Source organism: Condylura cristata, unplaced genomic scaffold (genome assembly GCF_000260355.1).
Source record: "Condylura cristata isolate star-nosed mole 26May11 unplaced genomic scaffold, ConCri1.0 scaffold00040, whole genome shotgun sequence".
NCBI lineage: Eukaryota > Metazoa > Chordata > Mammalia > Eulipotyphla > Talpidae > Condylura > Condylura cristata.
Window position 1 is genome coordinate 5,797,197 of NW_004567141.1, and position 23,791 is coordinate 5,820,987.

Consider the following 23,791-nt stretch of genomic DNA (forward strand, 5'->3'; position numbering starts at 1 on the left):
ATTAAAAAAAAATTAAAAAATAAAAAATATTTGGCCCTCAAATCAGTAGACAGTTTACCTACTTTGTGGATTCAATGCAGCAAGTGCTTCTGCTTGTAAGCTTCCAATGCTACCTGCTCTTCCTTACTAAGTATGTGTATGCTCATTGAATACACACTTATTTTAACATTTTGAGAACATATGTGCCAATACCGGAAACAGTGCTGGGCTCCCCGCTGCAGGTGTGCTAACAGGGCTGATTCTATCACCGTTATTATTTGAGGTAGTTTGAGGGACGGAAGGGAGACACAGGGCTAGTTCTGACGAAGAAGAGGAAACCAGGAGCAGAGATGTCAGGAAGGGTGGCAGTTTGGAGGGCTCACACTGAGGAGCAGTCCTAGACTCAGGGGCCTGGACCTTATGGCCCGACTGTGCTGTAGTTTCACCAGGGAACTAAGCTTGGACAGACTGTGGTCTTACACGATCCTGTGATGCTAGGGACTCCCTGTGACTTGCAGGGATGGAAAGCACGGGAGCTCCCTTCCTACCTCAAACCCACACTACAGACCCACTCACCTCCTGTCTTCCTCATATTTGGACCTGGAACAAAAAGAAAGAACAGATGACTCAGACAAAAAGACAGAGGCATGTTTGCCTGTGTTGAGACTGGGAGGAGGGCCAGTTCTTTCCTGGAGGACAGGAGGGTGGGGAAGCAAGGAGGACGGTGAGAGTCCTTGTTCTCTAAAGGAACTCAGCACAGTTGATGATGATGTCCTTCTTGCTATCAGGAAGGGGAATGTGGCACACACAGCTTCTTGCTTGGCATCTGGTTCCACCTGTGGCGTTACTATGGAGGAAGAGGTTCCTCCTACGCTCCTGTGTCCATCTAGAAGTAAGGACTGGGCTGACATTGAGGGAAGGAGGGGAGAGAACAGCCGTGATACTCAAGACCAGCTCAAAGAAACACTTTTAGAGGAGGTAAATGGTAAGAGTAAGTGACCTGGGAACGTGTCTATGGGTTAGGCACTACACTATTCATGTTCTAATCCATCTAATTCTCAGAATAATTCATGGTAGGCATTATGTTGCTATTTAATGAGACTGAAACTCCACTGCTTTAAATAGAAACCACTATAAGCGGGGGCACCTTAAGGTGTCAATAATTATTCTACTGAATTTGGAGGTGCCCATGATCTTGGCCTGCAGTGGTTGGGTGATTACTACCATCTATCCACAGGGGAAACTGAGGCCCAGGAAGAGTTGGGCTTGGCTAAAGGTCGGGGATTGCTTCCAAAAACCTTGCCCTCCCTGTGGAACCTTGGAGGGTCCCATCTTATCCAAAGCCAGATATAGATACACAGCTGCCAATACAAGTCTCCAGATTGAGAGCTGAGAGAGAGACCTCAGACTGAAGGTGCTGGAAACAAAGTTCCTGACTTCTCAGAACAACTCCACCAGCAGCCTCCCCATCTCAACTGGCGGCCCCTCGTCCTTAAGTAACAAAGATGGCGTCTGACTTGTCTCTCATGTCCACATTCAATTTGTAAGAAATTCTCTGGTAAGAGATTCTCTGTACGAAATTCTACTCGGCACCGATGGCGCCACACAGCTGCCATCGCAGCTGCACTGATCTGAGGCGCCAGGGCTTGGATTCCTGTGACGCCTCCCTGTTGGGACCTCCCCTTGCTGTCCACCACCCAGCACCCACCACTGTCCCTCCTCGCCCTGATGACCCCTCCCTGAGAGGGAAGCCAAAGCCTGTGACAGCTGCAGGTGGCTGCCCACCTGTTTGGCTCTGGCCTGGCGCACACTCCCCCTCTCTCCTCTGGGCTGCCATGGTGTCTGACATGTGCTACACACATTTCCACTTTGCCCTGGCTGTTCCCTCTGCCTGGGATGCTCTTCCCTTGCTGAATCCAAGGAAAACGTGGCTGTGCATCCTTCAGCAGCCCAATGCCATTTTCTGGATGAGGTTCACCCTTGACAGCTCTAAAACTGCAACTGGCTCTGGTGCTCCTGCCTCTCTCCCTCCCCTCCCCCCTGCTTGTCTTCCACCCAGAACTTGTATTTCTAAGAGACTCCATAATGTGCAGGTTTATCCCTCAGAGCTTTCTCTTCCTGCTGTAACATAAGGCCCGCCCATAACTTTTGTTTCGTCTACTATGTCTTCCAGGAGCTAGGCTAGTGCTTAGCGGACAGTAAGATTTCCACAAATTGCTGAACTGCAACACTGGCGTTAACAGTAACTATGGAAATCACCTTGCTTTGGGTGAGACCAAAGAGATGAAACAGTTTGACCAAGGCCACACAACTCCTTGGTAGAGAAGGCGTGCTGGGCAACACCGCTCCAAGCCTGGAAGTGTCCTCACAGGTGCCTGAACACTTCAGGAAAACGAAGTGGAAAGGGGCAATGGCAGCAGCTGTGCCAGAGGCGCTCGAACCTGTCAGGTTGGTCTTTTGATGTGGGATCAGGTCTTTTGATGTGGGATCAGTACCTGGGGCTCAGTTTCCCACCAGCCAGTCCTATTTGCCCTGAAGGAACTATACCCACTGCACACTCGGTGTGGCTCTCACACGCATGTCAAATAAGATCACCTCCGTGGAGGTACGGAGGTCGGGAGGAGGAGAAGCCGAAAGCTCACCACGCTCCCAAGCTGAGGAAGCCTGAGGTGGCTTCAGCACCAAGTCACTGTCAGGTGCCGCAGGTCCAACAACGCCTGCAACAGTGGCAAACCTGTGGGGCCCTATCGTTCAGGGGAAAACTCAGGAAGAGGAGGAGTGGTCTGGAACAAACTCAAGAAGTGTGTCCATCTGCTCAGCAAGTTTAGAGGGTGGTTGAGGGACTAGAGACTCACAAAATATCTCCTAGGGCAGCCAGCTGCTTCTCAGCCACGAGGCGTTCTCGGGCAGGGTCTCCGTCCAGGTCCAGCAGGTCGTTCTCCCCATACAGGCTGCCCAGCCCCAGGGTGCGCTTGGTTCTGAGTCAGCGACACAGAGAAAGAAACAAATGCACACAGACACTCAGAGACAGACCCCCAGAGTGGGGCAAATGTGCACAGAACAAGAGACTATGTCACGGGGGGAGGAAAAGGGTGCAGGGGCAGAGAGGAGAGGCCAGAGGAGGCAAGGCAACCTGTAGTCAAGGATCTGCTCCTGGATGTCTGGCATGGCCGCCCCCTGGGCGTCACAGAGAAGGGCTCGCGCGTCCTCACCACTCCGCAGGCGCAGGTCTGTGTGGAAGCCGAGTGGAGACGAAAGTGGACTGGCATGTCAGGGAAGATGAAGCTGCTTCTGCAAGCATCTTGAAGCCTACTAGCTTCTTGTGGTCCGAGGAGGGGAGGCTGGCTTTCTGGCCTTCTATTAGCCCAAAGGAGGCAGAGGCCTGGATCTACCACTTCACTCCTGAGTTCAGGAATGGAGTCCTGACAGCCGAGACCCAAGGCCCTCCACACTGTATTCAATAGAGAAATTGTGAAGCCCCTCTCATTAGTGTCCAGATGCTGGCTGCCCTGTGACTTCCAAGTGCACTCTCTGGAGTGCTCATTCTCCTTTCTACTCAGGCCTTGAGAATGAGAAGGGGGCCAAGGGCCCAGGACTCTAGGCCCTCTTTCTGGACAAGCTATTATCAGGTTTAGTTAAGGAACTCTAAAAACTAAAGCACGGCCTCCCTGGTGGCGCAACGGGTTAAAGCGCTACACTACAAGCGAGCTGTAGCCACTTCAGTACTAGTTCAATCTTCAGTCCTGGAGCTGACCCACATGGCGTGGCAGAATTCTGACCTGCCTGCTGCTCCCCTCAGCAGTGTACTTCGTCGATCTGCCTGTTCTGCTCTCCACTGTCTCTCGTGAATTCTCTCACCTCCCCTGTACCTCTCGCCTGTACCCCAGTTTTGTATGCATAAATAAATAAATCTTAAACAAAAAATTTAAAGCAAAAATAAGACCCTGAACACTCCGGAGATCCTGTAAGTATGAGGACAAGGCCCTGGTTTCTGTATTTCTAAAGAGTTCTCCAAGGGATTCTGAGAGTTGATCAGGCTAGGCTGACAATAATTGAGGCCCCTTTCCTCTTTGTACAGATGAGCAAGTTGATGCCCTGAGAGGTCAGGAGAGAGCTAGCAAAAATGAGCCCAGGTTTCCTTAGAGTGCTATCTCTCTGCGCCAAGCTGCACCAGCAGAGTGAGTTCCCAGGCAGGACCTGTCATGCCTGTGCATCACTTACTGGGAGGACTTCTGGAGGACTGTCCCCATTTTTCTCTAGATAGAGGAAAATTGGTTATGTCTCCTCTATACCTGGAGCTTCTTGAAGGTTCAGGATGAGACCAATGAGCCAACTTACCAATTTCAGCCAGTAACATCTCTGGGGCCTTCACTCTCAGAGGCTACAAAACAGAAAAGAGAGGCACACGTGGTGAGGTCCACACCCTGTGCTAACAAGGGAGGCATGTGCAGGGCAAGAAGGGCTCTGGAACACGCCACCGTCCTTCTATCTACCCCACTTTTCTCCCCTAGAGCTGAGTTTCAGGATAGGCTTATGAGCAGTGACTTGTTCCAAAAAGTGGGCTGGTGCCAAGTTAGCAGCGCAGCAGAACCTTTGTTTTGTGAGGCTATTTGAAGGCCTCCACACTCCCATTCACTCCCAAGGGAAAACTGAACTGATGTTAGCAAGTCTTCCAGTTAACACAGCAGCTGGTTTCTGCTTCCCGAGTTCCTGACAGTTTGGTAGTGGGGGTTCTGTACCATCCAACAGGGTATGACTGGCATCTCTAACCTCCTTACCCCAAGACCCTTTAACGACGCAAATACATATCTTGAGGAAAAAGTTTATTTCCCAGTTTCATTAGGCTTACTGGCTTACTTCTAGATAAACAAGCATTCTGGGAATCACTTACTAGACTAGATTAGGATGTCTAGGATGGAAACTTCTCTCCTAGATGGGAGCCCTATCACAGTCTTGGGACTGAACCCAGACAGTGCCAGCTACCCCACATACTCTGGGATTCCTCCCGCAAGATCCTGATTTCAGGCAGTGATAGCCAAGTCAGGCTGAGCCATGGAAACCTGGACTCTTCTCCTACTCACTCACCTCCACTGTGCAATGTTCTAGGCTTACTTCTCTGTCCCAGGAAAGGTAGCAAGGCAGGGAGTAGTGGGGGGCTCAGGGTACTGTTACTGGAAAGAGTAATTCAACTCTGATGCAGTCTTCCTCAAAACATTTTGGAGAGGCAATGTGTAGGCTGCCCTGTCACATGTGGGAAGAGCAGAGCTAGAACAGAATCCAGAGATCCAAAATTCTCAGCCTATACTTCTTTTTAATAACCTCTATCTATTCAGCTTTAAATATCTGGCTGAAAACGTCTCTCTGCCTCAGAGTGGTCCAAAGAGTATAACATTTTAAATCAATCCGTGACTGCCTTACCGCATTTTTCTCTAGGAAAATATTCCAGATGCCTTTTCCCAAGTTTCGGGAATCCTTAGGGTTGGTCTGCTGATAAACTTCTGCACACAAGTAAAAAAGCTGAAAGGAGAGGTCAAATGGGTTAAAGAAGTGGTTTTCTACCAGTGGTGATTTAACTCTCCCCTGCCCCTGCAACCAGCAGTGTCTGGAGATGTTTCTCATGGCTGCGCCGGGTGAGGAGTGACTGGCATCTCCTGGGTGGAGTGAGGCAGTAAACTCCCTACAACCCGTATGACAGTTCCGCACCAAAGAAGCCTGCAGCTCAAGATGTGCGAGGCTCTGTGGCCGAAAAACCTGCGGCCACGACTCCCTGCCTTCCGCCTCCACACACACCCACTGCCCGTTCTGCGCCCTCGCCACCTTGCTCTTCTGTGCCCTGTATTTATTTATTTATACAAGGTTTTCTAAGGGTGTTTTATTTCCCTTTGTGAAATGTCCATCTTCACTCAGAAAAACTTCTCAGGAGCCGGCACTTGGGATTTACACACGGATGTTCTGAGAACACCCGCTGAGCCAATGGACACTGACCAGCCTTCTAACAGTAGTGCCCTCACAAAGAAACACTGCTGCTGCTGCTGCCTCGGCCAGAGGCTTGTCCAGAGACACGATAACCCTTCGCCTTCCTCTCTGCAAGCCCTGAGGGCTGTTCCAGAGACTCTGATCTCCCTTAGTTATCTCAAGACTATCCGTTGCCTCTCTGTCAAACTTTCTTGTATGGCACAGTATGCTTGCAAGGGCCACCCTCTCAATTCCCCACAGTGGGTCTGTATCGCTGACATTCACAAAACTCTAGAAAGACCATCTTCTCAAAGGTGATCCAGAATGGTGGTTCCCTGGTCTAGCTCTTCCTGCCCCTCCGTACGCCATGGATGGGGTTAGCCGTCAAGAGTCGCTTCTGTCCATTTGCGGCTTCTTGTCCATTTTGTCTCTGTTCATGAGACACACGACTGTGCCTAAGATCTGATTTACGACATTGACAGAGCAGGCCCAGAGGCCAGAGAGCCTCCTTCTCAATACAGACAGGCAATCAATCAAAACTGGTACGGTGACTTACCAGTGGACTGGGATCTGCCTGAGAGAAGATGTAACGGAGAAAAACACCCAAGTGAGCTGGCCGTGACTTCAGTTTCTCAAGATCCTGGAATATGACGTCACTCTGGAAGGCGGAAGGACGAGGACAGCTGGGCGGTGCAGCGGCAGGCGCAGTAGCAGCGCCTGCTCCATCTGGCACCCTTGGCACCTGCCCTCTGGGACGGATAAACTGCCCTCCCCATGCTCCCTCCCAGCTGGTGCTGGTGAGACTGTTCTGTCAAAAGTGACCAAAATGGTAGAATGATGAAGGAAGAAAAGCAGGAAACGTTACCTCGTTGTTGAAATATCCCGGGTCATAATCTTCCTCTGGGCCAATAATTAAAGGCTTTGGGCTCTGATCTGCACCCTGGGGGAGCCAAGTTGGAGAGAGGAGTGTGAGTGGACAGGGCTCCGAAGCCCGCAGTGAAGCTGTTAAGCAGCTCCAGGGAAGGCGACATGGGCCTGGCTGACACCGGCATCTCATTCCCACGCCACATCTCAGAGGACAGAAACAATTATTTCCACTACAGGAAGACAACTGCTTCTGGGTGGGGCACACCCCCTGGTCATAGGGCATATGAGGATGGGAAGTAAGAGAATGTGTCTCTTCCTGTTTGTGAAAAGTCTCAGGAGGTTGTATACCCCCCACCCCACCAACCCCCACTCAAAAAAAACAAGAACCCTCTGATGCCTGCTGGACTGTCAGCCTGGGGTCTGGGTGTTTTCCTGAATAGCTGCTCCCTCCCCCCCTCGCCTCCCCACATACCAAGTCTGGTGCCTACCACTGTGCTGCTCGTGGTTTCTGTATGCTGGAAAGCACCTGAAGGCTGGTCTCTGTTAGAGCGCCCAGGAGTCTAACCTCTGCCTCCTTCAGTGCTGCTTCTTTAACATTCTATCACTTCCTTGTGTGCTCAAGAATCTATTGTAGAAGCCCACTGTCTGTCGAAATCCAAACTTCTTAGCTTGTTTTTTTTTTTTTTTCTCTTCCCTCTCTCCCACCCTCTCTCTTTCTCTCTTCCTAAGCCTAATCCTAACTGCCATGCCATCAAATAGATGATTAGATGTGAGGGGGCCCACAGTGCATAAACCTTGCACTATCTCAAGGACCTTTTCCTGACACTCCTAATACCTCTTTTTTGAGGTATCTATAGGCTCTACCAGAATCACCACTCCTAATACCTCTTTTTTGAGGTATCTATAGGCTCTACCAGAATCACCAAGGGACCCAGAAGGTATCTCAGAGGTCAGAATGTAACACTCACTTGTAACTGAAGAAAGGGAAGCTCAGAGAGATGGAACAGCATGTGCAGAGAAGCAGTCTGGTCTGAAACGCTGAATTCATATTTCCCAGGGACAGCCAGAGGATCCTCCTCTCCTGTAGCACCCTAGTGTTCCAAGCTACTGAGGGCCAGGGCCCCTAGGGGGGGACTGGATGACCTCTCCTGCTAACCCCCTGGGGCAGATGAAACCTGAAAGGACTAGGCTTTTTGCTTGTTTGGAGAGCTTGTTTTTTGTTTTTGGTTTTTTTTTTAAAAATATTTATTTTTTCATACAGAACTGGGGTACAGGCCAGAGATAGAACAGGGAGCAGAACAGGCAGATGGATGAAGTACACTGCTGAGGGGAGCAGCAGGCGGGTCAGGAGAGGTCTGCCGCGCCATGTGGTCACCTCCGGGGCAGGCGGGGATCAAACTCATGTGGAAGTGGCTTTAGCTTCTTAGTGCAGTGCTTTAACCCGCTGTGCCACCAGGGAGGGCGTGGAGAGCTTGTTTTTTTAAATCTTTACAAATACAGAGTTTTTCTGATTACAAAGACTATACTTATAAAAAAATGATTTAAGGGGAAGGGGGAGATCCCATTATTCCACCTGCCTATTGCTGACAGTTTCATATGATAGCACAGTGCTCACTAACACAATTATTAAGAAAAGAAATGTACTATGTTCACTGTTACCACTCAAAAGTAGCACTTTAAATAAATTTCAGAAGAGGAACAAGTTTTAAGGAGGACAAAGAGGGCCCTAATACTAAAAACTCCATACCTGCTTCTGTCAACCACCGAAAGGAAAACATCCCTTCAGAATAAGAGATGCAAGGCCCTCCCTGGTGGCGCAAGGGGTTAAAGTGCAACCCTGTGAAGCTATTCACTGCCACTTCAGCATGAGTTCGCTTCAGCATGAGTTCGAGTGTGATCCCTGGCCAGGGAGGTGATCACATGGTGTAGCAGATTTCTGCTGTTCTACCCACTGCTCCCCTCAGCAGTGTGTTTCAGTGGATCTGCTGGTTCTGCTCCCCATTCTTGTCTCTGGTGAATCCTCCCACCTCCCACATCTCTCTCTAGCCTGTACCCCAGCTCTTTTATGCACAAATAAATAAGTCGTGAAAAAAATAAAAGAATAAGAGATGCACCTGAACTTTGTGCTGAAATGCCCAGTGTGGGGTGATGGGGAGGCAGTAGGCATGAAGTGAAGAGTAGCCTGCTTGGGGGCCTGGGGAAACTAGGGTCTGGCTGACACTGCTCCCACAATGGTGTCCTTCAACAATACTCCCTTAACCTTTCTTGGCCTTAGCTTTCTCACTGACAAAAGGAAGATTCCACTGTCTACCTCCTTCCTTTCCTGATTATGAGAATTAAATGATACTTTTTTTCCTAAAGGATCTAGCACAGCAGCTGTTGCACCAGGCATTTTAAGATGTGTTAGATACATTTCCTTCTCCAAGATCTAAAAGTAACAAAATTCTATCCTATATGGGTAAAACTAGAGCACCAGACAGTGTGTGATATTGGTTTTAATTTAAGGTAATGACAAATTTCGTTGAAAATAAATCTAAGTTTTAAAAAGCAAGTTAGCTTAAAGAAAATTATTAAGTAACATTTATTTATATGGCAGTTTTGAAGATACAGAAAAAAAGTCACTTCTCAGGTTGTAGATGCATTAATTTAAGAAACACTGTGTCACAAAACTGGATTTCTTCATAGTGTGTCTGGCAGGGAAGGGCCCAATTTCTGCCCAAACAGTGATAGGCAATTCCCTGGTTCTCAAGTCAGCTCATTCCATTGTCAGACAGGCCAGATTCTTCACAATCTTTCTGCCAAAACCAGTCTTCTCGAGACCTCCTTGGACCTAATTCTACCCTTGCCAGCAAATGGCTTCCAAATGAGATTCTGCAGAGTCTCAGTGCTCTGGGGCTAGGAAGGCTGACCAGGAAAGCTCTCAAGGTAGCTGAGTATTTTATCTGCTTTCTCACTGGGATGTGAACAAGAAGATTTTGTTTAAGGAAAGATTTTGTAAAAGGGAGAAAAAACTGAAAATCACAGTTCTGCAGGAACTTTGAAACATCTATTTCCTATTCTTTACTATTTATCCTCTAGACATCTATCTCAAAACACCTAAGTCTGATTAGTCAAGGCTAATGACATGCTGACCTGCAGTGGTGACCTGGTTCTGAAAAAAGGGAAAGGAAACCACAGACGGCCCAGCTCACTCACCTGGTTGCTGGCGGGTGGGACGGGTGCATCAGAGCCCTGCCGCCGGTGGTGCTGAGCCCCCCTGGCAGTGATCACGGGGGATGTGCGTGGACTGTCTAGCCCCGGGTCTGACAATACGGAGTTCCGATTCATTAATGACTAGAGCAACAGAGGAGTTGGTGAGAAGAAAACTTGTTCAGAAGGTTCTTGGGGCTCGGCTTGCTTGGCGGTAACCACTCAGCAGCTCATACACAAACCGACTTTCTCTGTGCCAAGCACTGTGAGGCCTGACTGCATAGCAGCACACCGACTCTCAGCAGCCTCTGAGATGGTATCATTCCTTTCGCTTCCATACAAGGAAACTACAACTTGGAGAGACTGTAGGACCAGCCGAAGGCGAACAGCTAGTCACGCTGTATTCCCTGGACTGTACCCAGAGTCCACTGCACTGAGTTGGCATTGCCTCCAAGATGGCAAGTCCCAGGGATGCGGGTTATTCAGTGACCTCCCACCCTCGGTTCTGCTCCCACAGATGGGATGTCCTTCCCAGTCGTCATGTTCCCACAAACACGTGGGAGCAATAAGGAAATATTTTCCAACTATTATTTAAGATTGGATTTCAAACAGGTTTTTACCTAATTAGCTCATCTTTAATCAACCTAAGTAAATATTTTACTGACATCATTATTCCTTCCATGGATCCTTATTTTTATAATCACAAAATTGTATTTGCAGTTCACAAATACAAACTTAGAACATCTGGAAGGATAACCTTTGAGGTCAAAATCTAAAATTCTTTGACCACTCCAGAAAAGAGGAGCTGTTCAAGAACAGAAAGATTTGCAAAGAAAGAGGCTAGACTTCTGAATGAACTGGGTTTGCTGCACTCCTCTAAGGGGATGCTCCCTGTAGACATGCCTTTCACATGGTTTATGTCTGTTGCTTCCTGCTCAATGCTTGCTGGAGTTCATGACATGACCTCTTTACCCTGCTCTGATATAACAGACTTGACTATGATAAAAGCAGAAGCCAGATTTGATGATCCCACACAAAAGAAACATCTGAACCATGTTGAAATATGGAGCAGAGTGACTAAATCCTTAGAACTACAACTGGGCCTCTAGATACGGAGTTTAAAAAGAGGCTCACGCCTGTTAGTACTCACCTCACTTAGGGAAGGGAAGCGTTCTGGCCCAGAGTCCAAGCCGCTGTCCCCTTCTTGTGAATCCAGGGAGAGGCGGCCTGAGAAGGAAGTAGTTCATATGGTAAGGAAGAAGCTGAGGCCCGAGCAAAGCTGAACCCTGATTCTGGGTACCTGCGGCATCTCCCTTCTCTGAAGTTTCCCTTCAGGATTCTCTTGTCATGATACCCCAGTCCAGGGTGCTACACCTACCTCCAGCCGGGCCCAGATCATGTCACCTGAAATAACTACCTCTTCGTGGGCTTTCCTTCAGTTCACCTTATGTTACCCTCTTCAGCTCTTCTCCATGTGGTCAGGCTTCTGAGAGCCGGCACTGTAGGCAGTCTGTCTCTTGACATTATCCAACATGCCCCAACTTTGCTACCCAGAGCAACTCATTTCTACAGAGTAAGCTGTACCCAGTTACCCTGGTAGTAACAGGGCTTCTCTCATAGCCCACTTCTCAGGGGCAGGCACTATGCATTTTCTGTCCATGGGAGGGGACAACAGGTAAGAACTGTAGGCTAGATATATGCCAGGAAGGGACATGGGAGGCTCACCTTCCGATGTTCTCTGGCTGGTGTCACCACAGAGTGGAAGTACATCCTACAAAGAAAAAGACTTGAAGGGTGGGCAAGTCCTGGGAGTCTCTTCCCTACTGTTTCCTCCTCCAGTCAACCCTCTTCAATTTCAGCAGATAATATCTACTAATAATTAACAGCCTCTTCTGCTTCACTGACTTAAAAATGCCCAACTGGCAGAGCTCTTGATACATTTGTACAGTCATACAGCTGGGGACAGTGTCCCTTGATGGTGGAAAGAGGTCTCTACCTTTAATAAATTTAAAAAAACTCACTTGATTTATTATTTTAGATGCAGAGTATGCCTTCCCTTAGTTGGGCTACACACAAAAAGGTCTTCCTACCAGAAAGTAGAAAAAGTTCCAGCAGGTGGCTGAGAGAAGACACAGAAGGTCACATCTATATACCTTTGACATAGACTGCAGTGATGGTCTGGGGCTGACAACCAGCCAATGTGATGGAAAACATGGTTGCAGGCCTTACTGAGGATGAGTCATTCTTTTCTATACTCACTGATTCTTTCAACAACTCTGAGGCAGGTATAGTACTCCGATGTCACACACAAGGCCACAAGCCCAGCGATCATAGGGAAGCCCAGCCAGGAAACTTAAGACCAGCACTGATGCTCAGACCCTGAGCATCAGACACCTTGCAGGACAACGAACACCGATACCCGCAGCTGCGCGGCACTGTGCCCGACTGTGGAGGCGTGCTCTCACGCCCTCAGTCACCCATGGGCACAACTGCTGTGAGCCCCGTTTTAGAAGACAATGCATCCCAGGCTCCCAGGGATCAAGAGACTTGCACAAGAGTCTTAATGCTGGTGAGCACCAGGGTGCAACGGTGACTCCAGATGGTCTAAGCCCACAACAGGCTGTCATCCGTATGACCCTGAAGAGTCCTTCAGAAAGTAACACAGCTCAACTCTGACTAACCTCTAATTAGAATGTCTGGATGTTCTAAAAAAGAAAGTGGATCATCCTCAATTGATTTCTATGACTTTGACAAATATTATTCTTGGAGATCTTAAAATTTCTGTAGAGGTACTTCTTATTTACCCAAAGAATTAAGACCTGATGAAGATAAGGCAGACACTAACAGTAAGGTCCCTGACTAGAACAGACAAGGGGCTGTCTCTTTCCCACGACGTCCCACAAATGTGGTTAGCTGCTGCTGTAGCTGCCTCTTCCTTGTCAGGGACCCTTCACTGATTACTGACTTTAAAAAGGACCCAGGCAGTGGATGGGATGGTGTACAATTCAGGAACTAGTTAATAAAGTCAACTGGACTCTTAAAAAACAAAAACCAAAAAAAAAACCACCACCACAATACCTGAGAAAAAAGTGGTGGAATAAGCTACAAGATGAAGGGTGAGTAAAATCTGTGCAGGAATGTACACAAGCTCTGAGGAAGCTACTTGGGAGGGGACAGGCAGGCAGAGGACTGAGGCTGACAGACAATGCAACTTAGTTCTTTCCACTACAACTGTAAGCTTCTGGAGGACAGGAAATAGGCCTTTTCTTTTTATAGCCTCTCTGGTGCTGAGTAAAGATGTGCTGGCTCTGTTTTCTTGTAAGACCAACTTATGAGCTCACCCCCAGGTCCCGCCTGCCTTCTGGAGTTCTGTCCCGGCCTCCTCCCTAGTTCTCCCCCAGTCACCTGCGTGACTGCCCTTCCTGGAGCTGCACTTGCTGTCACTCACCACTAAGCCACCAGTCTCCTGCTGGATCTTCAGCTGTAACTGGGAGACTCGCCGTCGGGCACCTTCCATCTGTTCTTCCAGCTCGCTAGCGGGTTTCCGATTATATACCTCACAGATACGCTGGGGGTGTGGAGGGTGCAGGGAAAGAAGAAAGCAGAAGGGCTGGTTAGTAGAGAGCAGATGGCTTCACCAATGGGAAGAATAGGCAGTTACCCCAAAACAAGGAGGAGAGAGAAGAGCTCTAATGTCTAGTTGGATGCATGTCATTTCACCATCGTTTAGCAGCAGAGAAAGGTGTAAATAGGGAGAAGCAGACACATGAGGCAACTGGAAGAGACACACACGAAGGTTTGTCCTTGTCTGACCCCCCTCTTCAAGGCCTGGCTAAGTTCCACATCCTAAACGAGGTCTTTTCTAACTTCTATTCAAGTGTCAGATATTTAAGTGACCATCCAGACCAGCACAAAAAAAAAGCACCAAAGAGGAAACTTACATGTGTGACAACCACCCAGGATGAGAGGAAGAGCCTGCCCAGGGCCACACCTTCTCCTCCCACCCCCGGGGGGCCATGCTGACGTGCAGCAGAGCACAGCACACACATTTAGGGCTTGGGCTTTGCAGTCGGGAAATCTCTCTTTTGGTTCTGGTATCTCCACTTACTAGCTGTGTAGACCTGGGCAAGCTTTCATAGGTCCTCATCGATAAGATGGAGATGACAGTACCTGCCTCCTGGGATGGCTGTAACACCTGAATGAGATTATGTACGAGAAGTGATAGCAGGCTGTCTGGGGCAAAATTACATGACCACATACACGCAGCTATTACTGTTTTACTACAGAAGGAATGTTCAACAGAGTTGGCTAGCTAAATAAAGACATTGCTACATATATTTTGTAAACTCCTCTGCCCCCCAGCCCCACCACAGTGCTACCTGACAACTCCTTATACTTATCGTTTCATCTCTCCTAAACTTGTTGAACCCAAACCCCTCCACCCCCCACCATCCCACCACTTTGCCTGGCAGATGATATCACCAAGTAACAACTGTCATTCTTTAGTCTGCACCACAGCCATCCTCTCCCTTGCTTCAGAAGAGAAGCTGTCTCAATCTTGCACAGGGTTAATGTCTCCAACTGCCTGGGGCTCTTCTTAGGCACTGTTCACAGTGCCTAATGGCGCCTTTTCCTCACCCTACAAAAACCTTCAAGTTTCCTGTCTTAAAACAAAACCACCACAACAAAATCCTTCCCATCAACTTTGATTAATTCTACAAGCCACTGTCCCATTCTTTTCTCTTTCCTTTCAAATCAGGAGCCCCGACGTCTTTGTCTTACAGTTGTTCCTCAGTGTACACAACGTAGTTCCACCCTGTACTTCAACAGCCTTCACGCTGTACTCCTTCAGAGTGAAAGAACAGCCTCCTCGCCAAACCCAGTGGTTTCTGCTGCTAATGTTCATCTCTTTGGATCTCTTCAAAGACCTCCTCAGGCCATTCTATTATGACTTCTTTTCTCTTTGCTCGCTAGGGTTTCCTCACATCCCTACCCAACTGTGGCTTTCTCTCTGCCTGGCTCTTTAATCTAAGCAATCTTCAGTTTCACAAATATTTCCAGAGAGCTACTCTATGCCAGGCACCACACCAGCCTAAGAGGAATATACAAAGAGATGAGAGGCATGATCCTTGGTTTTAAGAAAATAACTCCAATGGGGGGAAGGACAAACTACAAATATGTAACGGCAAGTGAAGTGATGACAGAGGGGGGTGCACCTAAGTTCTGAAATGCCACTCTGGCCCTCTCCTTCCCTCTGCGTGTTGCCCTGGGTGATAGCCAGCTGCCAGTCTCAGCTTCTAGCCTCTGCACTGAGGATGCCCTCATTTGTTTCTACTTGCCTTTTTTTCTGAGGTTCAGCCCCAATGTCCCCATAAACCTGGTTGCTGGTCTTTTATCTGAATGTCTCATGCCTACTTTAAACTTAGTATTTCCAAGGCTGACCTGCAAGCCTTTCTGTAAGCCCTGTTCCTTTCTTTCACTCCATCTGTCACATCACCAGCCATCTACGCACCAAAACTTGGAGCCACCTTTCCTTCTTTTTCCTCCCTTACCTCCCCTTCCAGTTGAAAAGCTGTCCTGGTGTGACCTGTGCAGTGCTCCAAGGCAGATGTTCTGGTTCTACTCCTGTTCTTGTTCAATCTGTTACCATCTCTTACTGTATCGCACTAGCCTCCTAGATGGTTTCTTTACTTGTCAATCTACTCAACACACTTCTCTAAAATACTGATTTGAAGATAATCATCACCTTTCTGCTCAAAATCCTTTGACCCATTCCCACATCTTCAGAATCAACTCCAAACTTACCACAGTATTCAAGCCAAAGAAATTTTCAGAGCAAGTTAAGCAAAACCCAATTTAAGCATCATCCCAAGAATCCTCTAATCAGTGCATAACTAGCTATCCCTCCTTTTGGGCTTCCATGGCATCAAAAACATTAAAAAAAAAATCCCTTTCTTCCCTGCTGTTTTTCATATTTTAAAAATTATTATTGACAATAATTGACATAAGTTTTGTTACTTTAAAGTACACAATTCAGTGTATATCACAAAATTGTACAACAATCCCCACTACCTAATTTCAGAACATTTCCATCATTCCAGTAAAAAAGTATTTACTCCTGGGGCCTACCTGGTGGCACAAGGGGTTAAAGCGCAGCACTACAAAGCTATTTGCAGCCACAGCAGCATGAGTTTGATGCCCAGCCAGGGAGCTGACCCACATGGCCCAGCAGACCTCTCTTGACCTGCCTGCTGCTCTCCTCAGCAGTGTATTTCAGTCAATCTGCCTGTCCTGCTCCCCACTCTGTCTCTGGTGAATCCTCTCACCTCCAACCCCTACACCTCTGGCCTGAATTCCTTATTACATTAAAGAAATTAAAGAAAGAAAAAATGAATTAAAGAAAGTAAGAATTTATCCTCAATTTCTCCTTCCATCCCCTGGCAACTGCTAACTTATTTTGTGTCCTTATGGATTTACCTATTTTGGACCTCTTGTAAAGAGAGTCATATAACATGTGGCTGTTGCTTTTTTCACTTAGTATAACTTTTTTTTTTATTTTAGTTCATCTGTTTATTTTCTCCATATGCTACATATATGTGAAACCATATGAATGACATTTTTATAAAGAAGAAATACAGAGGGTTAACAGATACATGAAATGATGTTTATCAACTCATATTATTAGAGAAATGCTAATCAACCAATAATGAGCTATAACTTCACACCTGTGAGAATGGCTAGTATCTAAAGAAACAACAAGTGTTAGAGAGGACGTGGAGAGACAGGAATCCCTACACACTACTGGTGGGAATGAAAATTGGTGCAAGCATTGTATGAAGCAGTAGGGAGAATCTCAAAAAATTAAAAATTTAGATTCCACACCATCAAATTATTCCACTACTGGGTATTTACTCTCCCAACACAAAAACACTAAGTTGAAGAAATGTATGCACTGCAATGCATACTGCAGCATTATTTACAACAGCCAAGTGGTGGAAACAATATCAGCACCCACTGATTGGTGAGTGGATAAAAATGATGTGGTATAGACACAACAGAATACTATTCAGCTTTACGAAAGGTGAAATCCTACTATTTGCAACATCATGGATAGTAACCACAGGAATTCTTGAGCACATTTACCAGTTTTGCTTCCATTTATTCCTTCTCAGATATTGTCATTGCAAGTTTCAATCATTTTCTTTTTTATTTTCCAAGTAATATGTAAAACTTGACTGGAGTCAAGTATTCCTATTCATCTACATGGTCACAAGACATGTGACAATGATTAAATTCATGTTAGAGGGTATGATATAAGTAATATAAGCCATACAGAAGACAATATATGATATTTATCATTAAAAGAACTTTTTTTTTAACTTTTTAAAAAATTTAAAAAGATTTTATTTAATTATGCATGCATACAAGAACTGGAGTATAGGCCAGAGATGCAGGCGGGTGACTGGACTCCCCGAGACAAAGTGGGGGGCAGAACAGGCAGACTGACTGAAATACACTGCTGAGGAGAGCAGTGGGGGGACAGGAGAGGTCTGCTGCGCCATGTTGATCACTTCCTTGGCAGTGGCTGTGGAGAGCTTCACAGTGCTGTGCTTTAACTGGTTGCGCCACTAGGGAGGGCCTATATAGTATTTTGGGGGTTCTTCCAAGTTATAGCATGGATCAGTACTTCCTTCAATATTCCATTGTTTGGACATACCACATTAGTTTATTCATTAGGTGACTGACAACTCTGCTATTTCCACTTTCACAATATTATGAATAATGCTGTTACTAAAATTCAGATTCAAACTTTTGTGTGAACATTTGTTTTCAATCCTCTTGGTTATATACTTAGGAGTAGAATTAATGAATCTTATTTCTGTATTCATGTTAACTTTTTTGAGGAATCATTCAAATCATTCACATTGGCTACACTATTTTTACACTCTCACCATTAACAGTGGGACAGATTAGGACAGCATATCTATAAACAAAACATAAAGAAGCGTTTCTCTAATCTCTCCACATTTCACAGCGTTTACTTTTTGTTATTTTGACTCCAACTACCCTAGTGGATACGGGGGTATTGCTCTATGGTTTTGTGTAGGAGCTCTCTAAGGACTAAGACTGCTGTGCTTTCCCATCTGTATTTCTTTTTCTTTTTTTTTTTAAGATTTATTTATGCACACAGAACTGGGGTACAGGACAGAGATGCAGGGGCGGTGAGAGGCTTCACCAGAAACAGAGTGGGGAGCAGAACAGGCAGAGTGACGAAGTACACTGCTGAGGGGAGCAGCGGGTGGGTCAGGAGAGGTCTGTCGCACCATGTGGGTCACCTCCAGGGCTGGGGATCGAACTCACACCGAAGCAGCTGCAGTCAGCTGGCAGTGCTGTGTCCTAACCCGCTATGTCACCAGGGAGGGCCCTGCATGTCTTCTTTAGAGGGCTGTGTGACTCAAATCCTTTCCCACTGTTTTAAATTGAGTTATTTGTCTTTGCAATGCAAAGTGTGGTAATTAGACTTTTATCAGATATGAGTTGCAATTATTTCTTCCCATTCTGTGAAGTCGCTGTCTTTTTTTCTTTTTAACAGTGCCCTCTGACATACAAAAGTGTTTAATTTTGATTGAGTCCAATTAATCTTCTGGTTGTGCTTTTGGTGTCATATCTAAGCAGCATGGCCTAATCTAAGGTCATAAAGATTCATATCCATGTTTTTTCCTAAGAGTTTTAAAACATAGTTTTAGCTCTTACATTTAATTAAATCTATGATCCATTTCGAGTTAAATTTTGTTTACTTTGTGAGGTAAGGGTCCAAAGTTCATTATTTTGCATGTGGATATCCAGTTGTCCCAGCACCAAAACTATTGAAAAGACGATTCTTTGTCCACTGAGCTGTCTTGGCACCTTTGTCAAAAATTAATTGATCACAGATGTATGGGTTAATTCTGAGAATCTGAACTATACTTCTACCACTAGCACAGTATCTTGATTATTCTATGACAGTTGCCAGTACATATGTATCAGCACCTATTACATTTTAGAGGAAGTATATCTTCAATTATCTACTGATATCCTATAGGATTTCAAACTCCTCAAGCAAAGATTCAACTCTCATTTATGTTGGTGACCATAACAATTTTTATCCTGAGCAGTCTCCCTCCCTCTCCTGCAATACATACACACAGTACCTAGCATGCTGCAGAAACTCAAGTCTGTTAAATAAATGAGTGTATTTTCATAACTCGATGCCTTTGTCCAACCGCTGTCCAATGGCTGGCATTCTCTCCCCATTTCTTTTGCCTATGAAAGCCTGGCTCTTCAAGGTCCAGCTGAAATACTCCCCTCTCTGTGAAGTTTCCCCTACCTTTTCCCATCACGAACTAATTGCTATCTATTGTTGTCTTACTGCAAGCTCTTTGTTCCTTCAACTTTCACTCCTACTGTAATTGATTTTCTTGACTAGATTTTAAACATGCTGAGACTCAGAAGCAGCTAATCTTCATCTCTGTATTCCATAGAAAATTAAAATGATGATTTACATTCAGTGGAAACATACTGAAATTTGCCAAATTGAGGGACTCTCTACAAACCACAGCTATTATAGGGATCTGGTGATATCACTCTAGTCAAATTAATTTTCCCTGTGTCCATCTTTCCCAGGCCTGGGAACGCCCATAACTTCTTCATCGTCCAATACTGCCCTCACTTCTGTCAGCCTAGCCCAGCTCTCACCTACTTTCCCCACTCTCCTTCTTTCTTACCTTCCCTTGGAAAACTTCAAGATCAATTCCAGCACATTCTGATTTTCCTCAGTTCCTCTGTTCCTTCATTTCATTCTACCTGTCTCATCATTTGTTTGTATTCTGTCAATGTATTCACTATGTTAATCTATCATCTGTGAGCTCTACTGCCCTCTTTAGTCTACTGAGTCAAATCCTACTTTAACAAATTCTAGTGAACAGTTCTGTTCACTAGTGGCAGTTTTGTAGCAGCCCTGTAATTTCATTTTCCAAAGTTTTACTGTGATAGGATGTGGCCTATAAATTAAGGTGTATCCCTTGTAGATTGTGTTGATGAAGAACCCACCTACCCTCAGTTGTGACGTACCTGTAACTCTTGTTCTTCCTGCCTCAGCATATTCCTAAGGATCTGGGTGGCATGTTTTTGAACTTCTGGATCCTAAGAATAGAACATTATGATAGTAGTGTGAGGTGGGGACCAGCTCAGTTGCTGAATTCTCTTCTATCTACTCATTCTTGGGCAAGAAAAGCTAAGAATTTAGGTCATAAGTTTGTCCTGCTAATACCAAGTATCTTATTATTGTGATCTTACTCCTAAACTTCCTAGAAGCCTTGGCAGTAATAATGTATGGTATCAAATTGCTCCCTAAAGTCTCCCAGGAGTTCTTGGTTTAGTTCTTCCCAAATGGAAGCTCTTGTCCGCACTTCCTATCTGCATCTTATCCTCTCTGTACCCCCCAGACTCTACCTGGCCTTCCTTTTCCCCTCGTTTGTTTCTGTCCCTCCTACCTCTCAACACACTGGACGCCATGAGTCGCTGCTCCAAGCAGCATTTCCCTGCGTGACTTACGATTCCCTCATGACAGTGCCTGGCATCGTCCTTGGTGTGCACTGTCTCCCTGATGGGGTGGGGCCTCTTCAGAGACCCCACATTTAGGAAACACAAGTCTACTGCTATTGGATAAAACCGCACATGTATTTACATGGAGGAGGACAGTGAAGCAGGTCCCAACCCCTTTCTTGTAGCCTCATTTTGTTCGACTCTTTTGATGATCTTCATCACTTCTGTGGCTTGTCACTGTTTACCTGCACACTGTTTGATGTAACTTGCTTTCTTTCCCCTCAAAAAGTAACAGAGTGGGGCGAGGTGCCCACAGGACCATTACCTGCAGAGGCCTGGGTCCTGTGATATGCTGTGGTGGTGGCAGTGGTGGAGGAGGAGGTGGCGGTGGGATCACAGGGGTGACTCGGGGAGCTCCTGCTGGGTCCTGCTGAAGCCCGGAGACACTGATGGACGAGGGTGAAGAGCCCAGGAGCGTCAGGGCAACATAAGCACCAGCTGGAGTTATACAGAGAGAATGGTTTTGTTCTGGGCAGTGACATTCAAGCTACAAAAGAGGAGATTCCTGTCCCTTCTCTCATTGAGTTTATAATTCCATAGATAAAGTTCTCCCTTTACTGTCCCACTCATTCTCTAATTTCTGCTCTCCTACCCTCATCAACTCAAACACACCTTCCTCCTTTGTCCTTATCCAGAGACTGTAACCAAGACTCTACCCATGAACATGGGGGAACACTCCTGAAGGGCTGCCCCACGAGGCCTTTGCTTTCTCTTCTAAATTAAGTAGCTGACATAAAGCTGCAGCCAACACACTCTAGACTGTGACCTTCTCCAAAGACCACATACTCTTTTGTTCTTTCCTCAGCCTTTGTTCTTCTATTTGATTACCTGGCAGATTCAAATGCCTTTCTGCAAGCAAATGTTTTGCCTCCCACTTCCATCCCCGTTCCAGGAAACAAGAATGTCCATGCATGGGAGAAGGGAGCAAATGGTATTTGGGAAAGACCTGATCTTAAGAGGTTAGTCTAAATGGCAGTAGGATGTGGTCTAAAAAGATGGATATAAAAAATAAAGATGAGATGAGTCTCCACCTGAAATGACAAGGCACTGAGGCAGCCTACACGGCTCCTCCCCATCAGCATGACAGCCATAACTTCTTCAGCAGCCTCTAGCAGCTACAAAGGAAGCCTCCCAGGCCAACAGGCCTTTGTGTCCCTCACTCCCTCCCAGCCCATCTGCTCCCCTTCTTTCCTTTAAAAGAAAAAAGAAGTATTTTTGTTTGTGTAGAAGAACCTCTAGGCCAGAGGTGTGAGGTGGGGGTGGTGATTCACCAGAGACACAGTGGGGAGCAGAACCGTCAGATCTGAAATATACTGCTGAGGGGAGCAGCGGGTGAGACGGGAGGTCTGCTGTGCCACGTGGATCAGCTCCCTGGCGGGGGACTGAACTCAGGCTTTATAGGTGATGGTGCTGAGACTTCACCCCTAGGCCCCCAGGGAGGTTCCTACTTTCCTTCTTGTTAGTTCTCATCAACTCACATTTGATAAGCTTCACCACCTCCAGGTGCGAGCTGTTGGTCACCATGGTGCCGTTCACCTGTTGGGGGGCAAATGATACTAAGTAATGGTGATTGAAACACACGTATCCTTCTGCAAATTCAAAATGTCACCCCCTTAGGAAGCCATTCCAATGCTCTTGAGCCACCTCTGGACACGTCTTTACTTAAATCCACATTATGTATTTATTCCTGTTCTTATTTGTCACATGCTCATCTCCCTAAAACTTCAGGGACAAGACCTGTAGCTTCACTGTGCATGCCTCATTTATTTTTGACATCTACCTTTTCAGTCAGTAGCCTTGCACACTGTTGTTGACTGACCTGATGTTTCCTCCTCACTAGAGGTCTAAGGAGTCTCCTCACCTAGGATTTCCTAATGTTTCTGGGACTCCATATTGTAGAAAAAAGCACTGAAAGGAGAGGACAGACAGATCATGACAGTGTGGACGCAGGAGGACCCGAAGCTGGTTTGTCTGCACAGAGGACAGAACAATAAGCTGAGAATCTGATGGCTTTGGGTCCTTCACTAATCACAGCCACTCCTCCAGCCACTTCCTGCACTGAATCTTGGTTATGTCATTTGTGAAACGGGATTAATATAACCTATTCTAGAAGCTTCTTGGCTACTGTAGAGTCAGGAAGGGTTTAGAATACGGAGCCCAGCACCTCGGCTGCCACCCTGTCACATGGCACTGCTGTGCTCACTCTCATGGTAGCTGCCCCAACACAGTGGCTGGCTGACAGCTCGCCTAAAATGGAACATGGGACAGGCCAGGGCCAGAAGTGGCCCTGCACACCCTGCTCTGTGGGCTAGGGGTGCTCACTTACCTTGATGATCCGGTCGCCCTCTTTCACACCTGCTTTCATGGCTGCACCTCCTGCAGGGAGAAGGCTTGGTGAGTAGAGCCCAAAACCCTTCACAGGGGTCACTCAGTCTGCACCAAAGTCCCTGACAGGCTACCTTCCCACCACAATTTTTTTTCCAAATGCTGACTGTACATCCTATTCTGCTCCAGGGGCACAATCACTTCTGAGCTAGAGTGGACTATGTAAGATTATGTCTCTTGCTCTTTTCTCTATCTGGCTCAGACGTCAGGTTTCTGAATGCCAAAGAGGCTGGGTCCAGCTCCTGCAGAAGTGTTTCTGCTTCACCTGAAAGTATCTGGATGTGTTTCAAGGTCAAATAAGTTATTTCTTATAATGCAGTTGGAAGACTAAGTATACTGTAATAAACTGTTATAGCAAATCATTATTAGGAGTAATATGAAGAAAATGATTAAAATAAGAGTTTTCAAATTATGGTTCATGAGCACTGAGAACTGCATGAAGATGTTCTGGGTACTCATACTATTAAAGATGACAATGGTAACTGCTTTGTGTCTACTAAAAGACTTCTTAAATCTATTTACAGTTTCTCCCTTTAAGAGACCAGAATAGGAGCTGCTGGTTGTGACTGATGAGAGGAACTTAAGAGTGAGTACAGCATCTCTAAGTCACTCCCACTCAGGAGGCTGCAGTGGCTTCAACCACTATGTAGTTTTAAATGACTTAAGAGGCTGTTCAATTTAACCCAGGAAGCATGAGAAACATTAAACAAGTAAATGAGAAACATAACAACTAAGCTTTTAGCATATTTGCCCAAAGGTAATCATTAAATCT

At 46.3% G+C, this 23,791-nt stretch overlaps 1 protein-coding gene across 3 annotated transcripts in view; it reads right to left on the reverse strand.

Annotated features, from left to right (window-relative positions):
* ARHGEF11 (Rho guanine nucleotide exchange factor (GEF) 11) overlaps positions 1–23,791 on the reverse strand; it is a 99,367-nt gene that overhangs the window by 18,351 nt on the left and 57,225 nt on the right. The window contains exons 6-21 of one of the 3 annotated variants that reach the window (XM_012733338.1): positions 22,961–23,010; positions 22,113–22,170; positions 20,900–21,072; positions 20,101–20,172; positions 14,099–14,185; positions 13,439–13,558; positions 11,716–11,761; positions 11,141–11,217; positions 9,997–10,134; positions 6,800–6,874; positions 6,491–6,592; positions 5,398–5,496; positions 4,318–4,360; positions 3,113–3,209; positions 2,835–2,957; positions 556–579 (exon numbers count right to left, since the gene is read on the reverse strand). In XM_012733338.1, the coding sequence (XP_012588792.1) occupies positions 556–579; positions 2,835–2,957; positions 3,113–3,209; positions 4,318–4,360; positions 5,398–5,496; positions 6,491–6,592; positions 6,800–6,874; positions 9,997–10,134; positions 11,141–11,217; positions 11,716–11,761; positions 13,439–13,558; positions 14,099–14,185; positions 20,101–20,172; positions 20,900–21,072; positions 22,113–22,170; positions 22,961–23,010 (1,384 nt within the window). The remainder of the gene's footprint in view (positions 1–555; positions 580–2,834; positions 2,958–3,112; positions 3,210–4,317; positions 4,361–5,397; positions 5,497–6,490; positions 6,593–6,799; positions 6,875–9,996; positions 10,135–11,140; positions 11,218–11,715; positions 11,762–13,438; positions 13,559–14,098; positions 14,186–20,100; positions 20,173–20,899; positions 21,073–22,112; positions 22,171–22,960; positions 23,011–23,791) is intronic. The other 2 variants (XM_012733339.1, XM_012733340.1) reach the window with 2 other exon arrangements.